This window comes from Petromyzon marinus, chromosome 23 (assembly GCF_048934315.1).
Source record: "Petromyzon marinus isolate PM22_M1 ecotype Great Lakes invasive population chromosome 23, UKy_Petmar_22M1.pri1.0, whole genome shotgun sequence".
In the NCBI taxonomy this organism is placed as follows: domain Eukaryota; kingdom Metazoa; phylum Chordata; class Hyperoartia; order Petromyzontiformes; family Petromyzontidae; genus Petromyzon; species Petromyzon marinus.
Window position 1 is genome coordinate 4,127,117 of NC_133689.1, and position 27,191 is coordinate 4,154,307.

General features: G+C 50.1%; 1 protein-coding gene across 4 annotated transcripts; it reads left to right on the top strand.

The window, feature by feature from the left end:
• The first annotated feature begins 1,330 nt into the window (after positions 1–1,330).
• LOC116945199 (uncharacterized) lies at positions 1,331–19,681 on the top strand. Of its 4 annotated transcripts, XM_032959474.1 has the most exons (8): positions 1,334–1,929; positions 3,166–3,281; positions 6,207–6,350; positions 10,103–10,204; positions 12,321–12,386; positions 15,272–15,355; positions 17,412–17,529; positions 19,125–19,681. In XM_032959474.1, the coding sequence occupies exons 2-8, from the start codon at positions 3,172–3,174 to the stop codon at positions 19,137–19,139; spliced, it is 639 nt and encodes a 212-aa protein (XP_032815365.1). In that variant the 5' UTR covers positions 1,334–1,929; positions 3,166–3,171; the 3' UTR covers positions 19,140–19,681. The 4 variants fall into 4 exon arrangements, with proteins under 4 accessions (XP_032815362.1, XP_032815365.1, XP_032815363.1 ...); XM_032959471.2 differs by having other exon boundaries at positions 1,331–1,929; positions 17,412–19,681; XM_032959472.2 differs by having other exon boundaries at positions 1,335–1,929; positions 6,210–6,350; positions 17,412–19,681.
• The last annotated feature ends 7,510 nt before the right edge of the window (positions 19,682–27,191 follow it).

Here is a 27,191-nt window from a genome sequence, read left to right on the forward strand (position 1 = left end):
GGGGGGGGGGCACACACACAGACACACGCACGCACACGTGATTGCATTACCACACCAGCTATATTTAGATGCAATTACGAGCCGGGGCGGCAGTCTAGCAAGTAATGAGACTCGGCTTGCCGTCTTTGCTATATTGAGGCCGGTGGAGCCTTTTTGCGGGGCGAGTACCTGTGGCAGAGTCATTATCACCGCCGCCACGCGATCGAGGTGTTCGCACTGCACGGGCTATTTATATGACGCGCAGGTCCGGTCGCAAGCCTGCGAACTCGTACCCGTTGCTAAACCGTCGATAATGACAATTACATTTCGAACAAGTCCCGATACACGAAAATGAAGGTTCCCCCCACCCCCCCCGCACAGCCCGCACAGCCCATGCAAGTCGTTGTTCGCAAGGAGCAACGTAACACACACACACACAAATATCCCTCGTATGGCCGTTACAGACTGTTGGGGCAAGTGCTGTTAGCGAGCACCTATGAAGGTCGGCACGGCACACGAGTGGGTGGGTGGCCAGGCACCACGTCCAGCCGCGTTTGTCTCCCCAGTGGCGATGCTTTAACACACAGGCACCAGATACTCATTTGAGGCTGAGTCGACCTAGGGGAGGTCTAAGACCGGCTCAGATGATCGTCACTGGTGTTGGCCGTGAGCGGGAATCGAACTCGGGTACTCGGGTTCGTAGCGCAGCGCGCTAACCGCTATACTATCGCTCCCCACGCACAAGCACACACACACACTCATGCACACGTTGCACAAATTGTATTAAAACGTTGATATAAAAATAACACCGTTCGCGCCTGTGTTTTATTTATAACACCCGTTTCCAGTACACGTGGAAGGCGAAAATAGATTCGCGTTAGAAAAAAAAAACTTCCGAGTTCGGCAGCCGTTAGAGGGTTTGTTCGTCGTCATGCCTTAAAGGCGTAAAACTATATCAAACTTTCGCGAGCAACCAGCCCCAGCTGTTCGCGCGATACCTAAACGCAAATTAATTCTACGCTCCTTAGTGCGCAAAAAATGCGCTCTCGAGTTGCACAACGAAGCGCGCCAGAGCTAAGCGATTTAAAATTTTAACTCGCCGAAATGAAGCGATGGTGGAAATACAAAAAAAATAAAATCCACTTTTGTTTTTCCACGTGCAAGTCAGCCTCACGAAGGCTGAACTTTTCGAGCGCAGCGATGCTAAAAATAGCAACGCTAGATTTTTTTCCCCGTTGCGGCGAGAATAAATATCATATAAAAATAAAAGAAATTCGATTATTGGCTGCCCATAGCCGCTGTACCCACCCCCTCATCAGACGCGTCAGCACTCATCACCGATGGAAGGACATTAATTTATTTGAATTGGTAACTTACGAGGAAGTGCGCCTGACGCTTTTTGGCATCATTAACCATCTACGCCAACGCGGTTTCTGCGGCTCGCGGGCGTTGCAAAGCCAGGGTTTAGAGATCACGCATCCGCGCAAAGACATCACGAATGACGTCTTTGGACGCTACATATACGTTACTCTGTGGCTTTGGGAAGGGATTCAAAAACCTTGACCGACGTACACAAGAGGCTACTCCGCTGGCGAGCGCTCGCCTCTCCACTCCGCCAGCGGCTGTAACCAGACCGCGTTAAATGTCTCGCTTTTATTTTAAGGTTTAGAAGCGCAGCTTAATAATAAGAACAGGGAGGGGGGGGCGATATATATTCTTTCTCTTTATTTCTCGCACTCCGTTTCTCTCTCCCTCTCTCTCTCCCTGCCTCTCCCACTCTGGGTCGAGCGACTCTGCCAAATAGCGCAGAGAGCCAGGCGTGGCGATCAGCACCCGCGCATTGTGGACAGCTCCTGGCTGCTGAAGAGCCGAGAAAGGCGGCGACTGAGAATTCCGTTCCTCTCTTTTACCGGCAAGCCCAAAAGACAAAACCGCGAACCAGCAAAGCACGTAAGTCGATTTTATTTTTAGAGCTTCTTTTTTTATAAGCAACACGCATTAAACTGGGCCGCTTTGTGTACCGAAACGCTGCCTCGATTACGGTTCGCGTTTCTCTCTTTGTAGAAATAATTTGCTCGTTCTGTTTGCGAGATCAGTGCATGCAGCTGGAAGGATTGTTATTTGCAGGGCTTGTGTTAACTGGAAGATAAAGTGACAGATATTTTACATCTGCAGTTATTGCTTGTATAAACTGCTTATCCCTCTGAACGTTGTTTAATGTGTTTCTAAATTCACTACGCTAATATTACGATCAACTTAATGGGTACGTTGTTTTTTTTATAAACACAAATACACATTTAGAAAGATTCAACGTTATTAATGACAAGTAGACGATGCATCGAAACCAGGAGTTGCGGTATTTGTTCATCGTGAGATCTGGGTTCAAATGGACGATTCAATAGACAACAGCAACACGCCACATTCCAACGCGTGGAGTCCAAACATCGCGGAGAGAGCAGCAGCAAGCAACAGCACCGTTCAGTGTATTTTATTAAATGCGACTGAAAGGTGCTTTTTTTTGGGGGGGGGGGGGGGGGGGCTAAGCGCCTTATTTTGTATCACGAGACGCGACGAGCCAAGCGGGTTAAGTTAACGGCGAAGAAGCGCGCGGGGAGTTAATCTCTTGCGTACAAAAGTCTGGAGAGAATTTGCAGAGTTAACGCCTGCTCGCACTTCGTGTCGCGGCGTCTCAACGCAGCCTCGGACGCGTGCCAGGGATTTAAAAAAAAGTCCCCTCCGCGCCCGGCGCCAAATTGAAACACGGTGCTCGGATGAGTATCCTCAAGTTACAAACGCCTCCACCTTTTACTACTACGACGGCCGACTGCCGCCTGCCCCAGCCGACAGACACGATAGAGGCGGATGAGGAACGAGACGCAACGAATTGAACATTAAAGATAAGCCACAGTAGCGGGTGCGACTATGGCCACGCAACCAAAACTACGGACCGCGTGATAACAACAGCGTAGGCTGCGCTCCTTCAATGGAGGAGGAGGAGGAGGAATAACAAAACGACGCGAACGCTCTCTCTTTCTCTCCTGAAGATCTCGCGCCGTGGCCAGCAGACCTTGACATCGGCATTTAGCTCATGAAACATCTTGCCGTTGTGCGCTAGGATAGAACAGTGCATCATGTTTCCCCCCCTCCCCCCCTTCCCTTCTCTCTCTCCTCGTGTGACTGCCGCAGCGCGGAATGATGACTTGCAAACTGCCTTACCAAGCCGTCATGCTGCTGTCCATCGCTACCCTGCGCTATCACGGTGCCTGCTGTCTGGCGGCTGTTCCTCCATACCCAACGGCGCGGTAAGCACGCGACTTTCACTTGGCTGAAAGACAAAGATCCCCCCCCCCCCCCGTGTAGCCTGTAACAGACTGTTGGGGCAAGTGCTGTTAGCGAGCCCCTATGAAGGCCGGCACGGCACACGAGGGGGTGGGTGGCTAACACCACGCCCGACCGCCTTTGTCTCCGCAGTGGCGATGTTTATATACCACACCAAGTACTCATTTTAGGCTGAGTCGATCTAGGGGAGGCCCAGGACCGATTAAGATAATCGTAACTGGCGTTGGTCGTGAGCAGGAATCGGACCTGGTTCACCGGGCTCGTAGCGCAGTGCGCTAACCATTACGTTACCGCTCCCCACTCACGTGGCTATCACACACGCGCGCACACACACACGTATACACACGCAGACATACACAGACACGGAGACACACACACGCATAGGTACACAGGAAAATACACACGTATAAATACAGATATACATACGTGTGTATATACATATACAAGCTGTACACGGACACAGGCATATAGACACAGGTTCATAGACACAGAGGTAAAGAGACACAATGGTTGAGTCGACCTAGGGGAAGCCCAGGACCGGTTCAGATAATTGTCACCGATGTTGGCCGTGAGCAGAAATCGAACTCGGTTCACCGGGATCATAGCGCAGTGCGCTAACCACTAGCGCTCCCCAGACACAGAAATACTTACAGAGACACACACACAGGTTTCGAGGCAAACACACACAGACAGGCACACACATAGGTACACTCATACACATATGTACATAGACACTACATAGTTACAGAGAGACACACGCATACGTACATAGACAAACACACAGAGGTACACGGATACGTACACATTGATACACACACACAGGTATAACGACGCACAAGTAGCGATGCATAGACACACACGCAGACACGTGGACTAAAGGGTAGACAACGCGCAGAGGTCGCCTCCTTTTCGCCGTCGAGACCGCTGGGGATTACGCTGTAAGCGAGCAGCAAGCGGTGTGGACAGCACCACGCCCGACCGCCTTTGTGTCTCCACCGGTGTCAATGTTGACACACCGCACAAAGATAGTCGATCCAAGTAAGGGAAGTCCAGCAGGACAGCGTTCAGGGCACGCGGTTGCCAAAAGGTATTAGCCTCGTCCAGGGAATCGAACTTAGCTCGCCGCGGCTTTCGCGTCGCATTTGGGCCTCTGTGGCTCGACAAAAAAAACACCGCACGGTCAGTAATGGCCAAAGGGCGTGTTGCTTAACATTGATGTCCGACTATCAGCAGTAGCAGCAGCATTCCGCATACGCACATGTCCTGGGAGAATTCACTTCAATTAAAGAGCAACAGATTCGCTCAACAACAACAAAAAAACACGGAGCTCTCACGGCCATTGCGTGCAACCCAACGTGCATTGGTGGCGGTGGGGGGGGGGGGTGTACGCATCCCTTCCACTCCGCCTCGAATACAACTTTGCACCGGGCTCTGAATATTTCATCGCTTTTGCCTTTCTGGGCCGTAATTGCATCTCTCGCCGCCGCAGCTGCGATCCCCTGTAGGGCTGATGGGAGGGTGGGAGGGTGGACCTAATGTCATTGGGAACAATGTTAGCGGATCATTTTACACAGAGAAGCGCGGTGGGTGGGTGGATAGGTGGGTTGTGGAGTGGTGGGTGGGTGGTTGGTTTTCTCTCGCGTCTATTAGCGCGCTACTGGCGGGGAACGATCATTCTCGTTAAATTGACCAAATACATCTGCCCAGCAATTCAGGAGCTATCGATTATGCATGCGAGCACGCAAACACGTTCCTGGGACGCTCGTTAATTTTGATGGCTCCGCTCTCCCCTCGCTCTCCGCTCTCTCCCCTCTCTCTCCTCTCTCTCGGACTTCTCGGCCACACGCACTTTCGATTGCTCGTCGGCTCGTAACCGGCGACGAGAGGAGGGAACTTGCAACAGCAACAAAAATGCACGCCCGACAATAAGGGGGCTCTCATTATTTCTGTTTGTTTTGCTCGCTTGCAAAGGGCCGCCCTCGCAACACTGCCTTGTTTTATGTGAGCGTTGTAAAATTGTATTATTAGTCACCGATGTACGGAATATTGGTCGTATTATACAGCGGTGTGTGTGTGTTTATATTCGTGTGTGTGTGCGTTTATACGTTTTTTTATGTGCGTGTGTGTTTATATGCGTGTGTGTTTGTATGTATGCGTGTACGCGCATGTATGTGCGTGTGTATGTATGTACGTATGCGAGCGGTAGCGTGTGAGGGGTTAGCTCACGGCCAACACCAGTGGCGATTATCTAAAATTAGTCCTGGACCTCCCCTAGGTCGACTCAGCCTCAATTGACTACCCGGTGCGGTGTGTAGACATCGCCACTGGGGAGACAAAGGCGGTCGGGCGTAGTGCTGGGCATCCACCCCTCGTGTGCCGTACCGGCCTTCAACGGCGCTCGCTAACAGCACTTGCCCCAACAGTCTGTTAAAAGGCTATACGGGGGGTCTTTGTCTAATTGCACTTTGGGGCATTGGGCCACCATCATTTGACGAATAGGGCCACTCGCCAACACTTGCATCTTGATTGACGATGATTACAATTGCGGTAAATTGAAGATGATGATGATGATAACAATGGAGTGATGATAACGGTTGACAAAATTACGATGAAATGTGACGACGAATTTGCTGCAGATGCTGATGATGGTGCTCTTACAAACGCTGGCGATGGTAATCTAATTGATGCCGATGCTGGTGACGAATATTGCAATGATGATGACTCTGACCGAGCAAGCATTACGCAAACACAATACTGTATATACCATCATCACCACCGCTACCTCCATCCATCATCAATAACCGAAATCACCACCACCATCACCACCTCCATCACCACCACCACCACCACCACCAAAAATCATCCCCCATCACCATCATGTTTCCTAGCAGCCTGGGCAACGACTTGGACTACGAGCCGCAGTTGGGTTCATTCGTCGGGGAGGACGCCCCGCCCGACGGAGTCGAACCCCCCGAGAGCCCCGTACAAGACGATCACGCCCTCTACAACCTCCTCTACAACGCCATGAAGAGGTAACGGACACCCCGACACCGCCATCGACAGTCGCGCGCAAAGCGTCGACGCGCCAAGGAACACAACGAGCAAACACAGACCGAACGCATTCGCAGCATACCGCTTCCCATGAAACATTTAAGGATACGAGGCCAACGTTTCGGGCAATGGCCCTTCTTCGAAGCACATCGAACAGATAGGTGGTTGTTGGATCGATGGAGGGGGAGAGGGAATGGACACACTCGGGCCCCCCAGACCGTCACGGCTCACTCACAGCTCATCCCCTACAGCTCCATCACCCACTGCGTTACAATCGATCCAATTGAGCGGCTTAATGATGATCGTCTGCTGCTGCTGCAGTTTGTTTGTTGGTAACCGACGTTAATTGGTAAGCACGTGTCCGATCCAGTCATGGCGCATCTTTGAAATGTCTGCCGCATTTCGCGACGAAGACCCTTCACCCCCGGGACAGCATCGGGTGTTTGTACATCAATATCGTGTCGATAGCTAACGAAATAAACCGTGTAACTTGTGACTTCGAATCCAAAGATAGAAATCTAAGTAGTTGGTCTGTTTGCCCAGGAACGTTTTGAGATTGAACTCCAACCAAACCTCTTATCCTCTCCTGCTCTCCCTCTCCACCACGTAACCAATAACTCGCTAATACATTTCGAGAGTCCTCGTCAGTATGCGCGCGTGACCTTTGATAAGTCGGCAGCAATACAGTATTGCATACTTGTGCGAATGAATGTTGTGGGGTTTTTGTGTACATGCAAATAGGCGAGGGGCGCTTGGGACTTAAGGTCCATCTCAATATATTTAGAGCAAGAGAGACCCGGGTAGAACCGTTGTGAAGGCATCCTTCAAATACTGGCTAAGCCTTCTGGGAACTCCCACGTGGCTATACAGAGCGATAGGCGCAGTTCCTTGGAAGCACCGACTGCGTAGCATCACCTCTTTATTTATAGGGCAAAAATTTGAGAAAACGGCTTTTGCATGTGTTAGATTTTGATCATTCATAGTCATAGACAGTCCTCTTGTCCACGTTCACGGGGATTATTTGACCATACTTCACCACGCCGGTCATTGCGGGTTAGTAGTAAAGAGGGCAGTGGTGAGTGGGTGGGAGGGGGGGGGGCAGGCGATTCAGATATCACTCGCAGTGATGAAGCAATGCGTTAACCACTAGCGCCACCGCTCTGCAAAAATAATGATCCAAGTCCCGGTGACATGGCCCAGCGTTAAGCGCGTTCGCCGCTTCTTGTAGAGAATCGCGGTTCCGATCTCACGGCCGCCCCGAGTAACAACTGCGGGAGAATCATCCCTACAAAATCCGCGCCGTCTGCTTCAGGAGCGGACCTGAGAGATACATACGCATACTACCACGATTTTTATTTTATTTTATCAGGTGAGGCCAACTGAGCTATATTGTCTCTTTATTCCAGTAGTCGCCCTGGCCATCGCACCATGATGGCCCAACGAAGTGGCGTATCGTCGAAATGGGACCTTCTTGTTTGCCAGTGTCAAAGTATAAAACAATAAGAAATAAAAACCGACACTTTTTTCAAATTTTCTTGCTGTGGTTTTCACACCTGATGATGATTGCTTGTGTTGCAATCGAAACGTCGTGAGAATGTAATTGTTTTATTTTTATTATTTTAATATTTCCCTTCTACGTGACTTTACCGAAAGAACCAATCATATGAATCCCTGCAGTCACGGAAGCTTTAAATCGAAATAAGAAATAAGTCTGACACTCGTGAGACGAGGCCAGGCCGAATCAGTTTCAAAGACAATGCCATCTGTTATCAGAGCATGCTTGTTCGCATGGTCACCACAATGACTGTATGTGGTTAATGCAGTTACTTGATTCCTTGCAAAAGGTTTTTATTTGGTGTTTGAACATCTTAACAACCTGCTGCTTCAGTTCTAGAAATGGGCAAAAAAAAGAAAACCCTATTCTTATATTTTCATGGCGGCAGGCAAATAACTCGAAACGCGGCAGTCTCATCGCCCCCCCCCCCCCACCTTTCCACGAAAAAAAAAACAACTTGGCAGGGCCCCTCCTCCTGAAAGGGAAAAGAAGACGAAGTCGCGCGCCACTCGGCGAGCCTCTTGGTGGGTTGAAGCGAGCGGACTTAAAATAAACACCCGCAGGGTGATTCACCCAAACCCCCGCCTTTGCGCGTGCAATGCTGGCAACAGGGTTGGGGAACAGGAATGAGGTGGTCACTGTGTAACAAAACAAAAATTGTTCCTGGGTAGTAAGTGTTGTTTTCTAATTGCTCATGCCTCAAAAGTATAGAAAATGGGTTATTATTCCCCAAAAACCTTGCTTTTGTGACCAGGACAGTGATATTTTGAAATGTACCTATTTTCAATGAGAAAACGTGGTGTGCATTTGTGTCATTCCTTCACGTAAAGTCCTGGTCACAAAAGCAAAGTTTGTGGGGAACAATAATAACAATAATAATAATAGCCGTTTTCTGTACTTTAGAGGCATAAGCAATTAGAAAATAACACTTACTACTCAGGAACAAAAATCGTGTTACATAGCGTAATAATCTACACAACGTTACGCACGCGTGCAGTCGCGCAATTCGCGATGCATTCCTCCGCGAAGGACTTTGCCAGCGCCGTCTCTGAGCGAGCGAGCAATTGGGCACACGCGGCTCTCTGTCACCGTGTCGGAGTGGAGCGGTGGCGCATCGGTTAGCGCCGCAGCCCGCGCCGAATCCATTCCCCCTTTTTCCCTGTGCCCACGCCAGCTCGCTCAGGCTGCGGCGGCGTGGTGAAGTATGGTCAAACAGCCCCAATGCCCGACACAGCGTGGGGACGGGGGCCTTCATTGGAGCAGTGGATGGTCAAAGAGCTTTCATAAATAACAATAGTAATAATGATGAATCGCTGTAGTATAGTATCGTGACAATGCATTTATTACATTGGCGAAACTCGCTGTGTCATCGCCAAAGGGCGTTTATGTCATATCGGTACCGACTCATTACACGTATCTTCTTACATTACGTATCCTGTGCTATGCGTGCGTAAGTGGATGGTATCTCATTAATGCTATCCGATATCTCTCTCTCTCTCTCTCGTTTGACGCCTTGCTGCTGTTCACATTTACAAAGATAAAGATCCCCTGGCGTATAGCCTGTTAGCGAGCACCTATTAAGGGTCGGCCGGCACAGCACACGAGTGGTCCGTGTGGCCAGCTGCACGCCGTCCGCCTTTGTCTTCCAAGCGCTCATGTTTACATCTCATACTCATTCAAGGCTTTGTCGACAGTGAGAGGTGTTTGGGCCGAATTTAGACATCACTCGCCACTGATGTTAGCCGTGGCCCGGAATTGAACTCAGCTCTCTGGTTGCGCTACTGCTCTCAGTTATATGAACACAAATTCAAAGATCCCCCGTACCGTAGCCTTATTAGCAGACTGTTGGGGCAAGTGCTATTGGCGAGCACCTATGAAGGCGGGCACGGCACACGAGAGCGTGGGTGGCCAGGACCACGCCCGGCCGCCTTTGTCTCCCCAGTGGCGATGTTCACACATCGGACCAGGCTCAGTACTCATCTAAGGCTGAGTCGACCTAGGGGGAATCGAACCCGGGACGCGAGGTGCGTAGCGCAGCGCGCTAACCGCTACACTACCCCTCTCCACACACAGCCTCGTATGCAATGTCACAGAACACAAATGACCTTACCCGTAAATGTTACTCTTGTTTATACACAGTATATATCCCTCCCCCACCCCTCTCTATTCCCCCGACAGAACGGAGAGACACGCGGATTCCATCTACACCCATTTCTACAGCAAGTACTACGGCAGAAAGGCGGCCAAGAACATATTGAGGAAATTAATTGCAGGAAAACGGTAAGAGGAAGAGTCCTGTTTACGCACGGGAGGGCACAGATGAATGTGTGTGTCGGGGGGCATGGGGGTGCATCAGAGGTCGTGACGCTATACGGGCTTCAGATTCGTGCCGTCCCTTGGGTACGGCGAACGGGGGCCGATCGCCCCGGGCCCTGCACTTTGGAGGGGGGGGGGGCGGGGGGGGTGGCCTCGCTTCGACGTCACGGGGTCTGATGTACATTTTTACGGTTTAGTTCGAAGGCGTTGCGGTGACCACACGGCGTGGTGTGCCCCTGGCCCCGGAACCCCCCATCCCACCCACTATGCCCTCCACTATTGAAAGCCCTAGCTTCTGGTACGGCATCATACCTCACCTCGGCAATATCCTCATCGTATCCCTGCACTTCACGCGTGCCTCCAACCATCTCTCATCGATATATATATATTTTTTTCAAACGAAGACAATTTGTTATATATTGCACTGTGCATATATTGGGTAGTACTGTGTGTGTGTCCATGTTATATTCCATTTTGCACAGCTTTAGTTGGAGGTATACATTGTAATAAATGCATGAATGGGAACTTACCACGAAGGTAATAACCCTCAGATATTAAATGCCGATCACGGGAGTTGTTTGGCCATACTTCACCTCGCAGGTCAATACGGGTTCATGAAGGGGGTTTGCCTCGGATTTGTTCAGATACCACTCGCTGTGACTGGGAAAATTGAACTCAGCTCACCAGGTTTATATCCCCAGTGCCTTAATTAACCACTGTAACACAGCAATAATTCACTGCTACGGAATAAATAAAATGTATTCGGCTGACGTTTCGGAGCACCACTCTTCTTCAATTCATGTGTTGGTAAATAAAGCATAAAATACACGTCCTCACAGAAACACGAGAAAAAGATACTGATGTTTTGGGCAAAGCCTCAATAAGGTCTTAGGAAAATAGCCGCTGCCCTATAGCATCATCCGCCCAGTGCTGGTAATATATCTGTTTAAAGGACGGCGGGAAATGACGAACGCAGTTGAGGCCTCTCCTGTTCATCATCCGAACGAAGTTCGCTGTGCTGCCGAGTCGCTGAACAAATAACAAACAAACAAAACAAACACCGCAAAAGCTGGAGCCCTCTGCTGAAGCACAACGCACAGACTCCCGTAAGACGGGATCACAGGGTGCGACACGGCCACCCACATCTGCCTCGGGTGCGTCAATTGGAAAGGGCAATTTGTGTTTGTTGTTGTTGTTGTTGCTGTAGATGTTCGGGTACAGACGTGTAGAAAAACTTAAATAGATCCCTTAATTGGAGACTGAACGCCCACCACCAACAACCCACCACCACCAACGCCACCCGAAAATTGACAATCAGGCGCTACAAGCGTCGAAAAGTACTGGAGGAGCTGGTTGACCGATTGCTAAATGAACTTCAGGTTCCATTACGTTTGGAAAGTCAGTCCCGCTGTCGTCCTCGGACACGGTAATGTGGACAATCTGAGCACTGCCCCTCCTCCCCCCACACCTCAACTCCGATTGCAGAGCGCTGAGGGCCAGCCCAGGGCGTTCCTAGCGAGACCTTCAGCAAAGTCGATGAAGAGACTGGCGGGATGGGGCAAAATGTGAGAAATTAGCTGGTGCGATGGGGACTTTCCGACCGCGCACCTTTGCGATGCGAGTGTTTTTTTGCTGCAAGGCGCTCGCATGGCAGTTTAATAAAAGAAAGCCCGTGATATGTGAAATTTCTCTTGTTTAGATTTTGAATATAACGTGATGAGCGATGAAAAATTCCCCAATTGGAATAATTAAGCATTGTGGTCAATAAGATTTTGATAAGGACTTGGTTAATCTGTTTGAAGGTCGGTCACCATCTGAAAAGGGTCGTGTTTGAGGCAATGTTGGCAATAGCTTCCTTAATCTAAGATAAAAAAAAAACATTTTATTTTTGGGACAAACATTACATAAGAGAGGCATGTTGCCAAGTTGACAACCGCTGCTCATAATACATGTATTATCGTCAATTGTTAATGGGAACAAATTGACCAAGATGTTACCCGATCATCGCTTTTGCATTTAGAGTGCCCCATCCAATTTTTCGTGACGTACCCACAATGCAACCCGCATCTCTCTTCCCTAGAACGTCCCGAGGACAGAAACGACATCGCATTTCTGGAGAAACCTACCCTGATCGTGTCGGCCACTTGTGAGCAGCTCCTATTATCATTATTAGGTCTACGGGTAGTGAGACAGCGGTGCACGTATCTAACTGGTGGACATCAGGGCGAGGATAGCCGTGACGTAGATAGGCAAAGGAAGCCAATCAATGACTTAAGAACGGTCTATTTGCTGATGCTGCGTTGGCAAATCTCAACGCATTCGTCAATGACACCGTGACCTTAAAAAGTAAAGTAGACCACTGGCGATGGTCTGGGCCAATGGCCCTTCTGCATAGCGCATAAAGAGGTGAGGGAGACAGAGAGGGTTGGAGTTGGAGGAATGTGCACTGCACTATGGGGCCTGACGAGAATTACATTTTTCATAAAGTTTTTGCGGATAACCACTTTTAAAAGTCGTCGTCCAGAAAGTTACCGAACAGTAGCCACAGAGTAAAAAACAAAAGCCCCTTCAATAATTAAAACAAAGCATGACTAAATGAATTAATTTGCGTGAACAATCTGACACGCATCACCTCGCGGATTTTCTATTATTATTTTTTTAATCTCTCACAGCGCGAGCGACAGCCCGAACAGATTCCTCTGAACCTCCCCATCGCCACGCGCACTGCGCGCGTGTGTGCGTGCGTGTGTGTGTGTGCGAGCGTGCGTGCGTGCGAGAGCTCTCTCGCGTGGCAAGAGACAGAGACCTCCGCCTGTCTCGCCCTCGCCTGTCAGCGCCACTCAATTCATATCCAGAAGCCGCATCCATCCCGGTCAAAGCGGGGCAATTCGACTTCGCCTGGGAACGCGTTGGCCGCGCCGCACGCACGTTCGTCCGCTCCGTTTCATGGGGTTATCTGTCGCGAGCAAACAAAAGCCGTTATCGGTTCCGTGAGCGAGATTTCGTCCATGGCGGTGAATAGCAACCCCCGCCGCACGCCACCACAACCCCCCCACCCCCAACTCCCCGCTATAGCGGCACAGGGGTGGGACGTGCCAAGACGATGACAGTTGGGCACAGTCCATCCATCCATCCATCAAAGTCTTTGTTCAGAGAAAGTGAGGGCACAATGAAAAGCACTTTTATTTTATTCAAAGGAGACCTGGGTGACAAAGCGATCGATTGCAGAGCAACGGTGCACGGCGTGGCGCAACGTAGGGCAGCTTACATAAATAAACAACAAAAAGCGCCATTCGCCACTAAGTGGCGGCGACATCATCACGGGGCTTGTGCCAGGCTAAGTGCACTTTAAAGCTACGTGAAACGTCGAACGCCCGATGGAAGGAGGTCACGAGGCAGACCTACAGGAACGACGAATAAAGACATATATAGGTTATGAAGATAAACAATCGACAAATTACTTAATTAAGACAGAACCATACATCGTAAGAGCATCTGTAATAATATGACAGATGCATGGCCGAATAGACGGGAGACATGGGCGCCCTAAAAACGATTAACCAATCGAGCCATGATGTCTATTAACTCTTTACTGTTTTATTTATTTTACCGGGTAAGGCCCACTGAGCTGTATAGCTCTTTTTTAGAAGCGACCTGCCCATCACAAATGAGAGCTCAACGAAGTAGCTGATCACGTGGACATTTATAGCAGCCAAATACTTTAAAAACACGTGATGTTGATTCTAAATGTGGAGGAAAAACAGGAGGAATCGGAGAAAAATCCACACGACCACCGGGAGAACACGAAAACTCCACATATACAGCAGGCGTCAAGGTCGGGATCAAACTCACGACCTCCTGTATACCAGGCGAGGTAGTTAACATCTCGCCACCAAACGGACTCCTCGTTCACCCCAGATTTGTCTTCGTTAGCATCGTCATCTTGAGCCGTTGAACTGGGCAGGTGCCGATGTGAGGGCCAGGGGGTTGCGGCGTTGACACGAACGCTCGGGTCACCCCGATGCTGCGCTAACAAGGCGGTTCACGCGTTGCCTCCCATTGAGAATCAGCGAGCCGCAGAGGTGGCCCCGGCTTGCCTCGGTGGGGGGGGGGAGGTCAGAGCAAACCGAGCCACAGGCTACCGAGATGCTGATTTCGAAACCGGGTCTCAACCAGGCGCCCGCGATCAGCGCGCACGTAAAATTGAGCCCAGACGTTATGTCGGGCCATTTCGCCGCTTAAATAAATCGAATCTAAAATCGAATATGTCAAGGCGGGCCCTCAAGTAGAGCGAGTTGATGGTCTCAGCCGGGTCACTCACGGCCACACTTAAAAAGAAATGCCGGCCCGTGATTTGTTTAATTTTATTTTATTTCTAACTACGTGACTTTACCGAAATAACCAAAGAGTATGGATCCCTGCAGTCACGAAAGCTTCAAATCAAGCCCTATTTATTTATTTATTACATATATATTTTTACTTGATGACAACCGGGAATTTTTACATCTTGGCTGGGGGACATGTCTCGACGGCGTGGCCCTTTCAGAAAATCCTGCCCGCTGGTGCGTGGATAGCAACGGTCTCGGGAGCGGCGGCTGCGATCTTCCACGAGACGCTTCTCTCTCACGAGGGGTGACGCACCGCCCCGCGCCAGTTCGCCACGCAACGCATAATGACACGACACCATTAGGCCCTTCTCTTACGTTACAATCCTCATCGGTGGCTCACGACCGGCCACGTGTGTGCGTGCATATATAATCAGATGTTGAGGACAAGACGTCACCGCAGGCTGGGTACGGCTGATGCTACCGCTGCTCGCCATTCCTCCCGTCCTCTCTCGCGCTGCCAGATCCTGCGGTTGATCTTAACCGTATCGGGGCGTGTAGTTGTTTTTGCTGCTGCTGTTGTTGTTAAATATGCGTACGTTAATAAGACCGAGGATGAAAGCGACGTGAGAGCGAATGTCTGAGCGGCGTTGTGCTCTCCCCCTTACGTCCCCCCTCCCCCCACCGCCCCGCCTCTTTGTTTCAGCTCGGTGCAAGACGGGGACGATAGCAGCATTGCCGAACCGTCCAAGCGCCACTCGGACGGACTATTCACCGACCTGTACAGCCGGTACCGCAAACAAATGGCCGTTAAAAAATACCTGTCCACCGTCCTAGGCAAGAGAAAGTACCCCAAGTATAGGCAGAGGGTCAGGCCAAAGTCCAGCCGAATGCGGTGGTATTTCTTTTAGGATTGAAAGTAAAAAAAAGAAAGGCACCCAGACACCGGTCACCTTACTCGTAGCGCTGTCAAGTGGACATCACTGTCCCCCACCTCACCCAGCCCCCATCTCCGCCACCCACCCCCCCCCCCCCCGTGGAATTTTGCGCGGCTTTTGACATTTTTTTTCAGTTTCGTATTTTAAAACTTATTTATTAATTACGTTACCGATATTTAGACGTATTTATTTGCGTTCGTAGCTGACACACACACCCACACATTATTTTGGGAGTTTATTTTGTTCCTTTGGCTTATTTCGCTCACATCTGCCTGCACTATATTTTTGTACATACATGTATGTAATGATGATTAAAAAAAAAGAAAAAAAATACTTTAAAAATAAAAAAATGCACAGGTGGCTACGAAAAAAGAGAACAACACCTAACAAAAAAATAAAAACCAAAAAATGGCAACCGTTTAAAAGAAACTGATCCCCGTTGTCCGTGAAACACTGTAAAATGGACCAAAACATGCTTTATTAATTGTAAGGCTAAGAACGATACAAACCCACACGAACCCACCTCTCCCGAGCGATTTGTCGTCGTGTGTACGGATTGTAACTTTGTGTCACTCCTATAATAATAAATAAATAATAAACTGCAGCAGCTACACTCTAACTGGATTTGTCGCCCGCTGGGAGTCCGTACACTCTAGAATACAGCCGTCTTGACCGTCGTGAGATGCAATTCTCTCCTTCACCTAATCCTGGCGGGGTGGGGGGAGGGTGGAGAAAATCATCGCGATGGGCAGAACGCGCGATAGCTGCCGCAACCCATCAACGAACGCGACACAGTCACCCGCGTCAACAAACTTAACAGTGGACGTGGGAATAATAATAATACGATTTAAAAAATGAAACACAGCGATTTTGGTAATACTTCAGTTTATGCCGCCAAGATTCAATAATAATATTTATCTGCAAGTCACGTCTTGTTTGCGTGTAGATTAGAGTTAGCGGTAGTAGTTAGACTAACATCAGCTTCGATTAGTTAATATGCGAGTTAGACGTTTAGTCCTAGTTGGAGCGTGTGTGTGTGTAGCCCCAATTTTGGCCGCATAAATGTGAGCATTACCAAAAAGAGGTGGGCGAACGATCCCTGCAGGCAAGCGAGGTTGTTGTCATTGTTTCTATCCATGCCCAGTGATTTCCGCGGTGTGCATTTCACGATGTGCCGTCGCTTGCTTGCAGGCTTTCCGGTGTGCCGCGCGCGTGCGTGCGTGTGTGTGACAGCGGTGACGTTATTCCTCGCGAAAGCATTGTGCGCAACTCTGACATTCGGAGAGGCTCTCACAGCGGAGGCATCGCGGTGACCTAAGCGCGCTCAAATCGCCGTCACCCGCATCCGCTCGGGGACGAGGCCGGGATTTCCGCACGTGTTCCTAGATTGGTTCCATCAACCTGCCGCCCGGTTGCCAGCTACAGCCACCTGTTACGGCCACACGTTCCGTCGGCGCTCAACGCACCCCTTGCCCGCGAGCGAGGCTGATTTTTGTTGTTCGCGCAGAGTGGACAGGCGCGCCGCACGGCAACCGCTGCGAGCTGTTAGCCCAGGCAAGTGCTGGCCAGACGGATCCTCGACGAGAAATCAGGCAAAGGCCCGTGAAATCACTCGAGGGTCATCTTGCCAACGTCTCGTGCCAGGGGGCCGCGGCCACGGTGTCATAGAATGGGAGCCAAATTCTCCCTTCTCTCTCTCTCTGCAGCTGCATGCCAATAGAACAATTGGATGAACGAGCGGTGGCGGATTTGCAAAAAAAAAGTAACAAACCCCCCCCCCTAAACTCAAGACACTTGGTAATGAATGAATGAATGAACGCATGAATACATTACGCGGACGAATAAATAAAGGGACTTGCTGTCGGGTCAGCGTGAATCCAAGCACAGTGTCGTTGTGATTCGCGACAGTTCCCACGGAGGCTTTGAGCGAGAAGCGCGTGTGTCCTCGCTGGCCTCCATGCTGACCGGGCTTAAGCCCATGGACAGACCGCTGCGCGGACACTTAGTTTCTGCCCTGGCCCCGCCGGTAAGTGTCCTGACCAGACACACCTCGCCTGAGCCCCCGCCAGATTTTAATTTGCACTGCCTTAGGGCTTCCCTTCCACGCACAGAGTAACAAACAAAAATAAAAAATAAAACGCCTTTCAGCCGCCCACCAGCGTCAGCTTGCTAGCACGACCGAGGGCTCGTCCAATTGGGGGGGAGGGAGGGGGGAACAGACCAAAAAACAAAAATCGATCTTCGGTTCTCGACGAGTCGGTCCGTAGTGGAGCCGCGGCGGTGGGGAGGCGGTCGTGGTGGGGTCACGCGTGTCCAACCACACGCGTGTCAGACCACGCGCATGCCCACCGCCAGGCCCCCGCCACGCGTGTGGTTAGACTGGAGCCAAAGTGTGCCCCCCCCCCACCCCCCAGAACTTGTGGCACGTGTCGCGTCGCCGCCGCACTTCTAGCGGCGGTACAAATTTGCGAGCCCGTTTCTGCCCGAAACAAAAAAATTGTCTTAACGCGCGGCGTCCGCAGGCAGGCTTAGTGACGCGCTGCGGGTTTTGTCGCCGTTGTTTCGAAGGCGTAAACAAAAACATTCACGATGGGGGAGTGGGTGGGGTGGTGGCGGGGGTTTCAATCGATAATTGTAATAGTCACACATAAGCCCTGTTTTGTATTTGTGATGGTAACAGCAACTGTTTGGCTGAACTGTCCTATTTGCAACACACGTTAAAACCTGAACATGCCTGTGCAGTGACTACATTGCGTAAAAAAAAAAAAACTGATGCTGTTTCATTGTGTGTGCGTAGTTGACGTGCTATGTATGCGTAGGTTGGATCAGTCATCGTCTATACGCGTTGGCAGTCAATTAAGAAACGAGAGAGAAACAAAATCGAATAGAATCTGAATTCGGATATACAAATTTGTTTATCGCGTTTAAAATTCAAGCGCTGTCCTTACGGATAATATAGCGACGCCGTTTCAGCTGCTGACATGTTCGAGTTTGCGTTACGATAAACTGTTACGAGCCTAAACGCTAATGCCGGAGAGACAATTACATATTGACCGGCGCCGCAGCCGCGAATATTTACGAGTGACTAACGGCACGCAAGCCTCGCGAATGAAGCCTCTGACGCAACGAACATGAATCCAATAAACACCACGGCGCTCGCACGCAGAGACAACTGCCAGCGGAAGCGTCTCGGGGCAATTACCCCCGGACCAAATCTTGAATCACTTGAAAAGTTTGTTGTTGTTGTCGTTGTCATTGCTGCCCATGATCCTATTTCCAAAAGATGCTCCCCGCTCCATATGCCGTTGCCGTGATGTTTACTGGGCATGCTCCTGCCGTGCATTGGTTATTCGTGCGGCAGGAGGCGCTTGGACGACGGCAACTTAAGATGCCGTGGCCAGGTCGCCCCCGGCCACTTCCCCGACGAGGATCCGCTCGCGATCCCACAATCTCGGCCACCTGGCGGCCAAATCTCTCGCCCTCAATTTTGGGGAGGGTTGCTCTCGAGAGGCGAATTTATTAGATGGCATCGAATCTTAGTTGGGGGGGGGGGGTGGAATTAAAAAAGTAAACTTCCGAGTCAATTCAGGCATGCTTACGTCAGCTTTCGTGTGTCTGAAGGCTCTACAGATGTAGAACGAAGACAGCTGTGGCGGCAGTGGCAACGAAACCGGTGTCTTGACTGCCTGACAGACACACACACACGCGCACGTGCGCGCACGGACACACGGACACACAGGCTATGCCCACATGCCTGACCTTAAACATTCCATATATGCTGGTTTACAAGGTTTACAGTAGTCGTAACTGCCTGCTTGTGTTACTGATGTGCACTGTTTACGTAATGGACCTTTGTTTTGCGTTCACACAAGTGGTGTTTTTGGACTTGTTTATTGCTAAGGTTTAAAGCAAAAATGATAAAGTGAAAAAAAAAACATACGTACGTATATATAAAAAAAATTGCACGATTTAGACATTGTCCAGGTTTGTACTGGATATCCTATGCTTCGATAGTGTGCTTATAGCCAATACTGCGGAATGCACAGTCCATTCCCTCTTAGACACCACAAGTTTACACGGAAACTTCAGATGCACCAGCCGTCAGAATATACAGATCAACTTTATTGCAAAATGTATAGTTTGCGGTCATTAATAAACGTTATCATTTTTAACATGCACTCTGTGTTTCCTGTCGACATTCTGAAATTTCTTCAAAGCGTGGACTTTGGGGCAGAGTTTTTCGGGCGGGGGGGGGGGGTGCGGGGGGGGTCCTTATTCTCAGGACGCAACCGCGTCACCGCTCGGTACAACGCATTTGAAAGGGGGCACACCCCCCCCCCCCCCCCGCCCAGTGGCAGCTGTCCCCTGTGCGGCACAAAGTGATCGCAGCACCTGGCCCCCAGCACCTGGCCCGCAGGTGCTGGGGTCTGCCCTGTGTTTGTGTGATCCCAAATCTAGTGATTCACGGTCTAGTCTAGGCGCACAATGGCCCGATCTCTTTTTACGCGAAAGACACCACCAGGGCCCCTTCAACGTCCACCGTGAAGCAGATGACTCATTCTTTGCTGTTATTACACTCTCAGCAATAACCAGTTGGTTTTTGGCTAGGGACAAGAAATGAAATGGGGGTGGTTGGAGGGGGGTGGTGCCCTGGTCAAATTTCGGCCCCCCTCTCTTTGTATCCGGCCACTTGGCTCCCGGAGGCCATGGGTCCCAGTCCAGTTGCTCCGCTCGCATGCTCGATAGAGTGGCCACTCAACGCTCACGAGGTTCACAATGGCCATGTCAGAGGCGCTCAGCTGACGTGCCGCTGATGAATACAGGCAGCCACAAATGATTAAAATTGTGTCGTCTCAGGTTAAGCGAGTTTATGACCTCTGCTCGGAGTTGGTCACCAATTACTGCACGGAAATAAAAATCCGGAATAAAACGTTGTTTTTCTTTGTCCACTGAAATCAGTGGAAGTTGTGAGCGTGAAGCGTGTGGGCTCGATTGACGTGCGGCGAAGCCGCCTGTTCACGGACACAAACGAGGAGCGTTGCTCTCGAAGTGACTTCGTAAGTGGTGGCGGTGTCATCCTCCCACGACCGGCATCCCGAACAGAGCGGTGAACCGTGAGCTGCATTGGTAGCGAATGAAAGCTGCCTTCATCCCTCCACACGATGCAGACGGCACAATGGTATTAAACTTAGTTCTTGATTTTACGGGGTAGGACTACTTTCGTGTAAATTAGTACTGTAGTAAAGTATCGCGATGCCACCTTTGGTGGGAGGGCGAGTTTTTACTCAAAAAATAAATTTAATGGAAGGAATTAATCACTTGGAAGGGGGGAGGGGAAAGAAATTAACATTTACAAACGCCACTAAGCGTGGTTTTGGCGTTGGAGTCAACAGATAGTTATAATTAATGTCGAGTAGTTTCACACACGCACAGAAGTGCCAGGACCATTCACACGATGATTTGCATTGCCAGCCTCTATTTGTAAACATTCTCATCATCGCTGCGACTCACTTCAGATAAAGTCAACCTTAATAAGCAAGGGGTGGCAATTGCTGCCGAACTGGACCGCGTCGCATGCCCAGCTAGTTTGCGTGAACTTCATCTCCATGTCAATCTACTGCTGGACGAGGGCCTCCCCAAACCATGCCGCGAGGGTTTGTTTTGTAAACGCTTCGCCTCGTTGTTCAGAGCGGGCTCCCGAAGGCGGGGTGCATAGAAGTGCAGCAAAACGCTGCATTTTTCTGCACAGACCTCCGCTGCCCAACCACGTAGCCCCACCGCCCATAACAAGCTACCGTGCGTGGTGGTCGCACATCCAGCACTCTGCCCCGAGTTTCCGCCCTGCTTGGAGTCCAAGATCTGACGAGGTTGCACACATGCCAGGAGTATCTAGTCGTAGGCCCGGGGTATATCTGTGCACTTGTGTAAAGATGGTCGCCGCGGTGGCGAGATGTTAACTATCTCGCCTGGTATACAGGAGGCTGTGGGTTTCATCCCGATCTTGACGCTTGTATATTTGGAGTTTGCATGTTCTCCCTGTGGTCGCGTGAAGTTTTCTGCGGGTCCTCCGATTTTTCCCTCCAGATTTAGAAACACGCGTTTAGAGTATTTTACACATAAGCCACTTCGTTGAACTACCATTTGTGGCCAGGTCACTTATGAAAAAAAGCTATCTAGCTAAAGTGGGCCTGAACTGGAAAAATTTTAAAAAATCGTATAGTATAGATCAGTTTGTCGACTTTAGGCCTCTTGTGTTGTGGTCCTGGAACCGCGCATGAATATTAACAACCAAGGTAAGCACATCCCCAAGCAATGTGCAGTCGGTGATAATAAAACTTGTAAGCGACCATCCGTCGGCGATTCCATAAATGAATAATCATAATAATTTCAACTTGCATAATGAGCCGCACGTTATTCGGTCCTCGCTCTCTACGAGAGAGAGATAGAGGAATGACGACTCAGAGGCGCGCGGAGGAACCACGGACACACGGGAACGCAGCAGGAGCCACGCAGTGAGGAGCCGGCGGAAACAATTGCCCGAGCTCTGCAGTCCTCTTACATATAATAACAAAATCACAACTCAACACACTCGTCAATAATGCTGCACAAAAAAACATATGCAATCGGCGACGTTATTGGGCAATGGCTCTTCTACATAGCACACGCACACACACATGTAAAGGTGTTTTCAGCCAATTCATGAGTCAATGTGTGGTAGAAAACCGGAGTGCCCATAGAAAACCAAAGGCAGCAAGGGAGCAACGCTCTATCCCCTACAGATGGAACAGGTGGAGTCCAAGTTTGACTCTTCTGCCGTCTCCTGTCGAGTCAGGGTATATATATAGTACCTCCATGCCCACCGTAAGGGAGTTTCATAACATATGTTGCGGTGATACACCAACCCTAGCTGTCGCCACAGTGTTGAGTTACAAGACACGTGAATAGCCACGACCAGCTGGTGGAATTGCCACGATTTGGTGTCTCATTTATACTGTCTAGTTTGTATTGTCTGTTTCATTTGTTTCAGTCTTGATTGTTACATCCCATTCACAAAAAATAAATCTAAATTAATGTGATGCTCAAATCAGTATTGAAGCGGTGCTCATTTTGCTTGCCGCCCTGACCGAGTGGTGGAAATTCCATATTGCTATGTCACGGACAAGTCTATCCATAGGACAACCGCCGTCAACTCTCCCACGAAGAGGAACTCATTATATTGACCCCAGATGGGATGATGGGTCAGGGGTCAACCCCCTCATTCAGGAGTCGAACTCGCAACGTACCGATCGCGAGCCTCTCCTTCTCGCACGGAGCCATCGGGCTGAATCCGATTCATTTTGACATCATAGCACAGAGATATATTCGCATGCAATTTGCACGCAATTTTCGGAATTCGCAATAGATTGCAACGCACGCCACGTGACGCGCACATCGCGAGCGTGGTACTTTATATTTTAATTGGTGACACTTGCATTAAGCGATAGCAAGGAAGGGCTGTGCAACTTTGGAAATGTTTGAAAAATTTCATGCGAAAAAAAGAGCGGGGAGAATTGTTATTTTGAGATGCCACGCAGTCTCATACACATAACCAAATTAAGCATGCTCAATTGCTAATACGTCCTATTAACACAGCTGACAGTCTGCTGGCAGTTACATTAATTGCACTGTGTGCAAAAACTTGCAATGATACACTCAAATAACGATGCCAGGAATTCCTTCGTCACAAACATCCAATTACATTTCCCCCACCCCCCCCGTAATTTTGGTTATTCACAAGATCATCAGAGATGACAACAACGTGATACGGCTCTCAATCCTGCAGTGGAGAAACCATGACCGGTGATGATGAAGATAAGACCGGAGTATTAGCCAGACCACTTTCAGCCAAACAAATCAGTTCTAGTGTCATCCAGAACCACCCACAAATCCTCGGTGGCTTTTCTCCCACATCGCAAAGCGCTGCTTCCTATGAAAGAGGAGCTGGCGAAACGTGCAACTTGCCAGGAGCCTGTTGAAAATGGGAGTCCTGAGACTCAGCCAGGAACCTTCGTTGGGGATCGGTTCTGGTATCCACCCTCCCCCTCCCCCCCCCCCGGCGTGTTTTCGGTTCGTGCCACGCGTTGCTGGGCAATATGCTCGACGTTTCGCTGCGGGAGCTAAAGATGCCCCCAGCACGTGCAGCCAAAACGTCGCGCCTAAATACAGCCAGAAAAAAACCCACCCCCAACGTTGTCTGTATGTATGCTGAACTTCTTTCGCACCGTATGTAGTCAACCGTGCTAATCAGGGGTGCGGGGGAAGGACAACAAACTAAATACAGAGAGCCCTTCTGAAGAATTTTAGTTTGCAGTCTAGATGATGATTTAAAAGTGCATAGCTCCAGTCGCTTCCTAATATCAGAAAGAGCGTTCCAGACGGGCCGCAGAAGCGCATCTGAAAGCGCACGATGCAGTGACCACCGTCTTGGAGAGTTACGCAGTAGCGAAGCCGTAAAAAAAAAACACGCCCAGAGGGTGGTTCCGGTTGCTTCAGCAGTCTCCGCTCATCATTTACCTCCAACCGTCGGCAGCGGGCGACTAAAATCCCACACTCTCGAGCCACAGAGACAAAGATCCCGCCGTGTAGGCTTAACAGCCGTTGTTGGGACACGTGCTGCTTGCGTGCCCTTAAGAAGGCCGGCACGGTAGCCTAATGGCTCCCGAGCGGCGATGTTTCCACACATTCCAATGCAGTTATTTGTTACATAACCTTTTACAAAACGGACCCATACTAGAATACTACATAACATGCATATATTTGCATTTTTTTAAAGACAAAGATCCCCCTATAGCCTGAACAGACTGTTGGGGCAAGTGCTGTTAGCGAGCACCTATGAAGGCCGGCACGGAACACGAGGGGTTGGGTGGCCAGCATCAAGCCCAATCGTCATTGTCTACCCAGTGCCGATGTTTACACACACCAAAGCAGGCACTCATTTGAGGCTGAGTCGACCTAGGGGAGGTCCAGGACCAGTTTTTAAATGCATCGTCACTGGTGTCGACTGTGAGCGTGAGTCCAATACGAGTCGCCGGGTTTCAGAGCGCTGCTTGGTAATCAAGCTGCGCACAAAGCGCGTGTCAAACGCACAACGCGGGTGATCGACAAATGAACTGGGAGCTCAATCACCTCTTGGGTGCGTTCACCGTGAATTGCATCGGGACAGTTTTTAACTGAATGATCACCGCCCTCGGCGCAACAACTCGCCATCAGCTTTCCGGAGTCAAATGTTAGCCTATCCACGTGGACGGCTGCGACACCCCAATGTCGGACAAGGCGACCGCGTGCCTCGGCATCCTCGTCCATCGCGAACTGAACATTCGAAATACGCGCGTCAGGGCGCCTGACTTGCATGGTGCTTGTACCGGCTTCGACAGCTGCGCGCAGTCCGCCGTGCGCTGACCGTGGAAACTGCGAGGATGCTCGCCCACGCATTTCGTAATCTAATCAGACGCGTGGACGACTGCAGTAACAGCAGCGGCGGCGGCGGCGGCATCTCCTTCCGCTCAACTAGGGCCGCTCCAGTCGGCGTTGAATACTCCCACTCGTCCGATAGCAAACAGAAATACGACGATGCGATGGAGATTTTGACACGTGACGAGCCGCACTGGCTCCCTATTAAATTCAGCATTGCGTAAAAATTCTGCTCTACTCGTATTCAGGAGTTTCCATCAATCAGCTGCCTCCTATCTCGCCGATCGGTGCGTACCAGCTTCAACAGACCCAAATCGACTTCGACTACGATCCGCTGGCTCGCGGCGACCTGCTGCTGTACCCGCGTGTAAACCTCGTGCGATATGTAAACCTCGCGTAAACCGCGATATGTAATCCTCGTGCGAAACGGCAAGCGCAGTTTCGGGGTCTCCGGCCCAAAGAGCTGGTGGACCGCGCTACCGGCTCGTGGTCGTGATCCATCCCAGAGTCGGAGCCAGTTCCGCAACAGACTCAAAACGTTGTTGCTGTTGTTTTAGAAAGCCTACTTCAATACGTGTGATCAATGCCAATTCGTGATGGACTGGATTCATAAGAGCGCGCAATATCAAATGTTCCGACTTACGATTGAGTTGCGGGATATTTCGATTTTTTTATATATATAAAACAACACCGCCACAATATGTTTCAGTCTGCCGGCCTATCGTCAATTTCCAAGTGGATATTTTGCATGAGAGAAGAGCGCGCAGAGGCGGATCTCACAGAGCTACCTCTGAGATTCCTTCCAGTGACCTCTGCCTACCCGCCAGCCTATGAGAGGTGCCGCTCGTCACGTGACATTCACAACCCATTATTTTAATTGTCGCAGTTGACATTTCGCCAAAGTTGGACGGCGGAAACAAATTAAGCGTGACGGATTTGTTGTGGCGAGCGTCGACGCTTGAGGCCGTCCGCATCAATTCACTGGACTGGAGAACACTGCAGTGTTAGTCATCGCCACAAGCAGCTGCCTGGATTTGAACCCAGGGTCTCGGCAGAGCCAGCTCAGAGTCCCTGACGTCTGGGCCACCCTGGGGAGACTGTTTATTTACCATAAACACCACAGGGCACATCCGGCAGCAGCAGCAACAAAAAAGGCTTCTCATCTTGGCCACTTTTGATCTCAATTACAGAGAAAAGTGATGAATAATGAATTGGTTGCACGTGAAAATTCTTACATATTTGCACTAAATTATAATCAAGGATTTCCTTATTTCATGTTTAAATCATTAGAGGAGCTCTCATTATAATAGTAGGTTAACATCCGTTTGGGATGATTAAAATAATTGGAATTGAAGTGGGCCTTGAAAGACGTCTTGAATATTTCTCGAGAGGTTTTCATGCAGTCAATGGAAGCATTTTTGATATTAAAACGACCACTGGCCTCTGGAGGGCTCATGGGCTGAGTTCGCGCTCGCTGCACCGCTTAGCCTCTTTAAGTATTTCATAAGAAGCTCAATCCAATGCTGCTGACGTTACAGGGTCTGTGCTAGGATTAGCGTTGCGACCATTGCGAGAGTTCGAAGCTTCAGAGTTAGGGTTCGAGCCCCCGCTAAGGCTTGAGCCACTCCTTTGCTCTCAAAGACCGCGGTGAGTAAGCGGCTCCGTCAGTGGTGTGGCTCACACTCGGCTCACGGGCATCCTGAGTGTGGCTCAGAGGGGGGGGGGGGCTTGACGTGAAATCCGGCGACTTTTCGGCCGGCTCGATTGAGCCAGAGCACCTAAGCGTGAGCTGGAGCCGTCCCTCGGAATTCCACTGGCGGGCCTGAGACTCAAGACTCGAGCAGTGAAACCCGCAGCAGATGTTGGAGGGGCGGGGGATTCGATCATCTGAACCGGTCTTGGGCCTCCCCGAGGTCGTATAGGGTGGCCCACAAGTCAGGACACATAGGGTCATTATATTTTAACACTGGCATTCAAACATTGTAATTGTTTAAGTTAACATTTGGTATATTAATATGAAACTGTATATATGTCTTCTTCTTCATATTCCTCCTCCTCTTCTTCGAATTCATTCTTCTTCCTTTTCAGATGACATTTTCAAACCGATTTACCGCAGCCCACATACCACACAAGCGGGCGCGCGCACACACGCACACGCGTACAAACACACAAAAGATAAACAAAGGCAACGATCCTTCGTATAGCCTTAACAGACTGTAGGGGCAATTGCTGTTAGCG

Excerpts from the sequence above, each read along its gene's own strand:
- LOC116945199 (XM_032959471.2), top strand. The coding sequence starts at position 3,172 with ATGATGACTTGCAAACTGCCTTACCAAGCCGTCATGCTGCTGTCCATC. Across the intron at positions 6,351-10,102 it reads CTCTACAACGCCATGAAGAG|AACGGAGAGACACGCGGATT; the intron begins GTAACGGACACC and ends TTCCCCCGACAG. Across the intron at positions 12,387-15,271 it reads CCTGATCGTGTCGGCCACTT|CTCGGTGCAAGACGGGGACG; the intron begins GTGAGCAGCTCC and ends TCTTTGTTTCAG.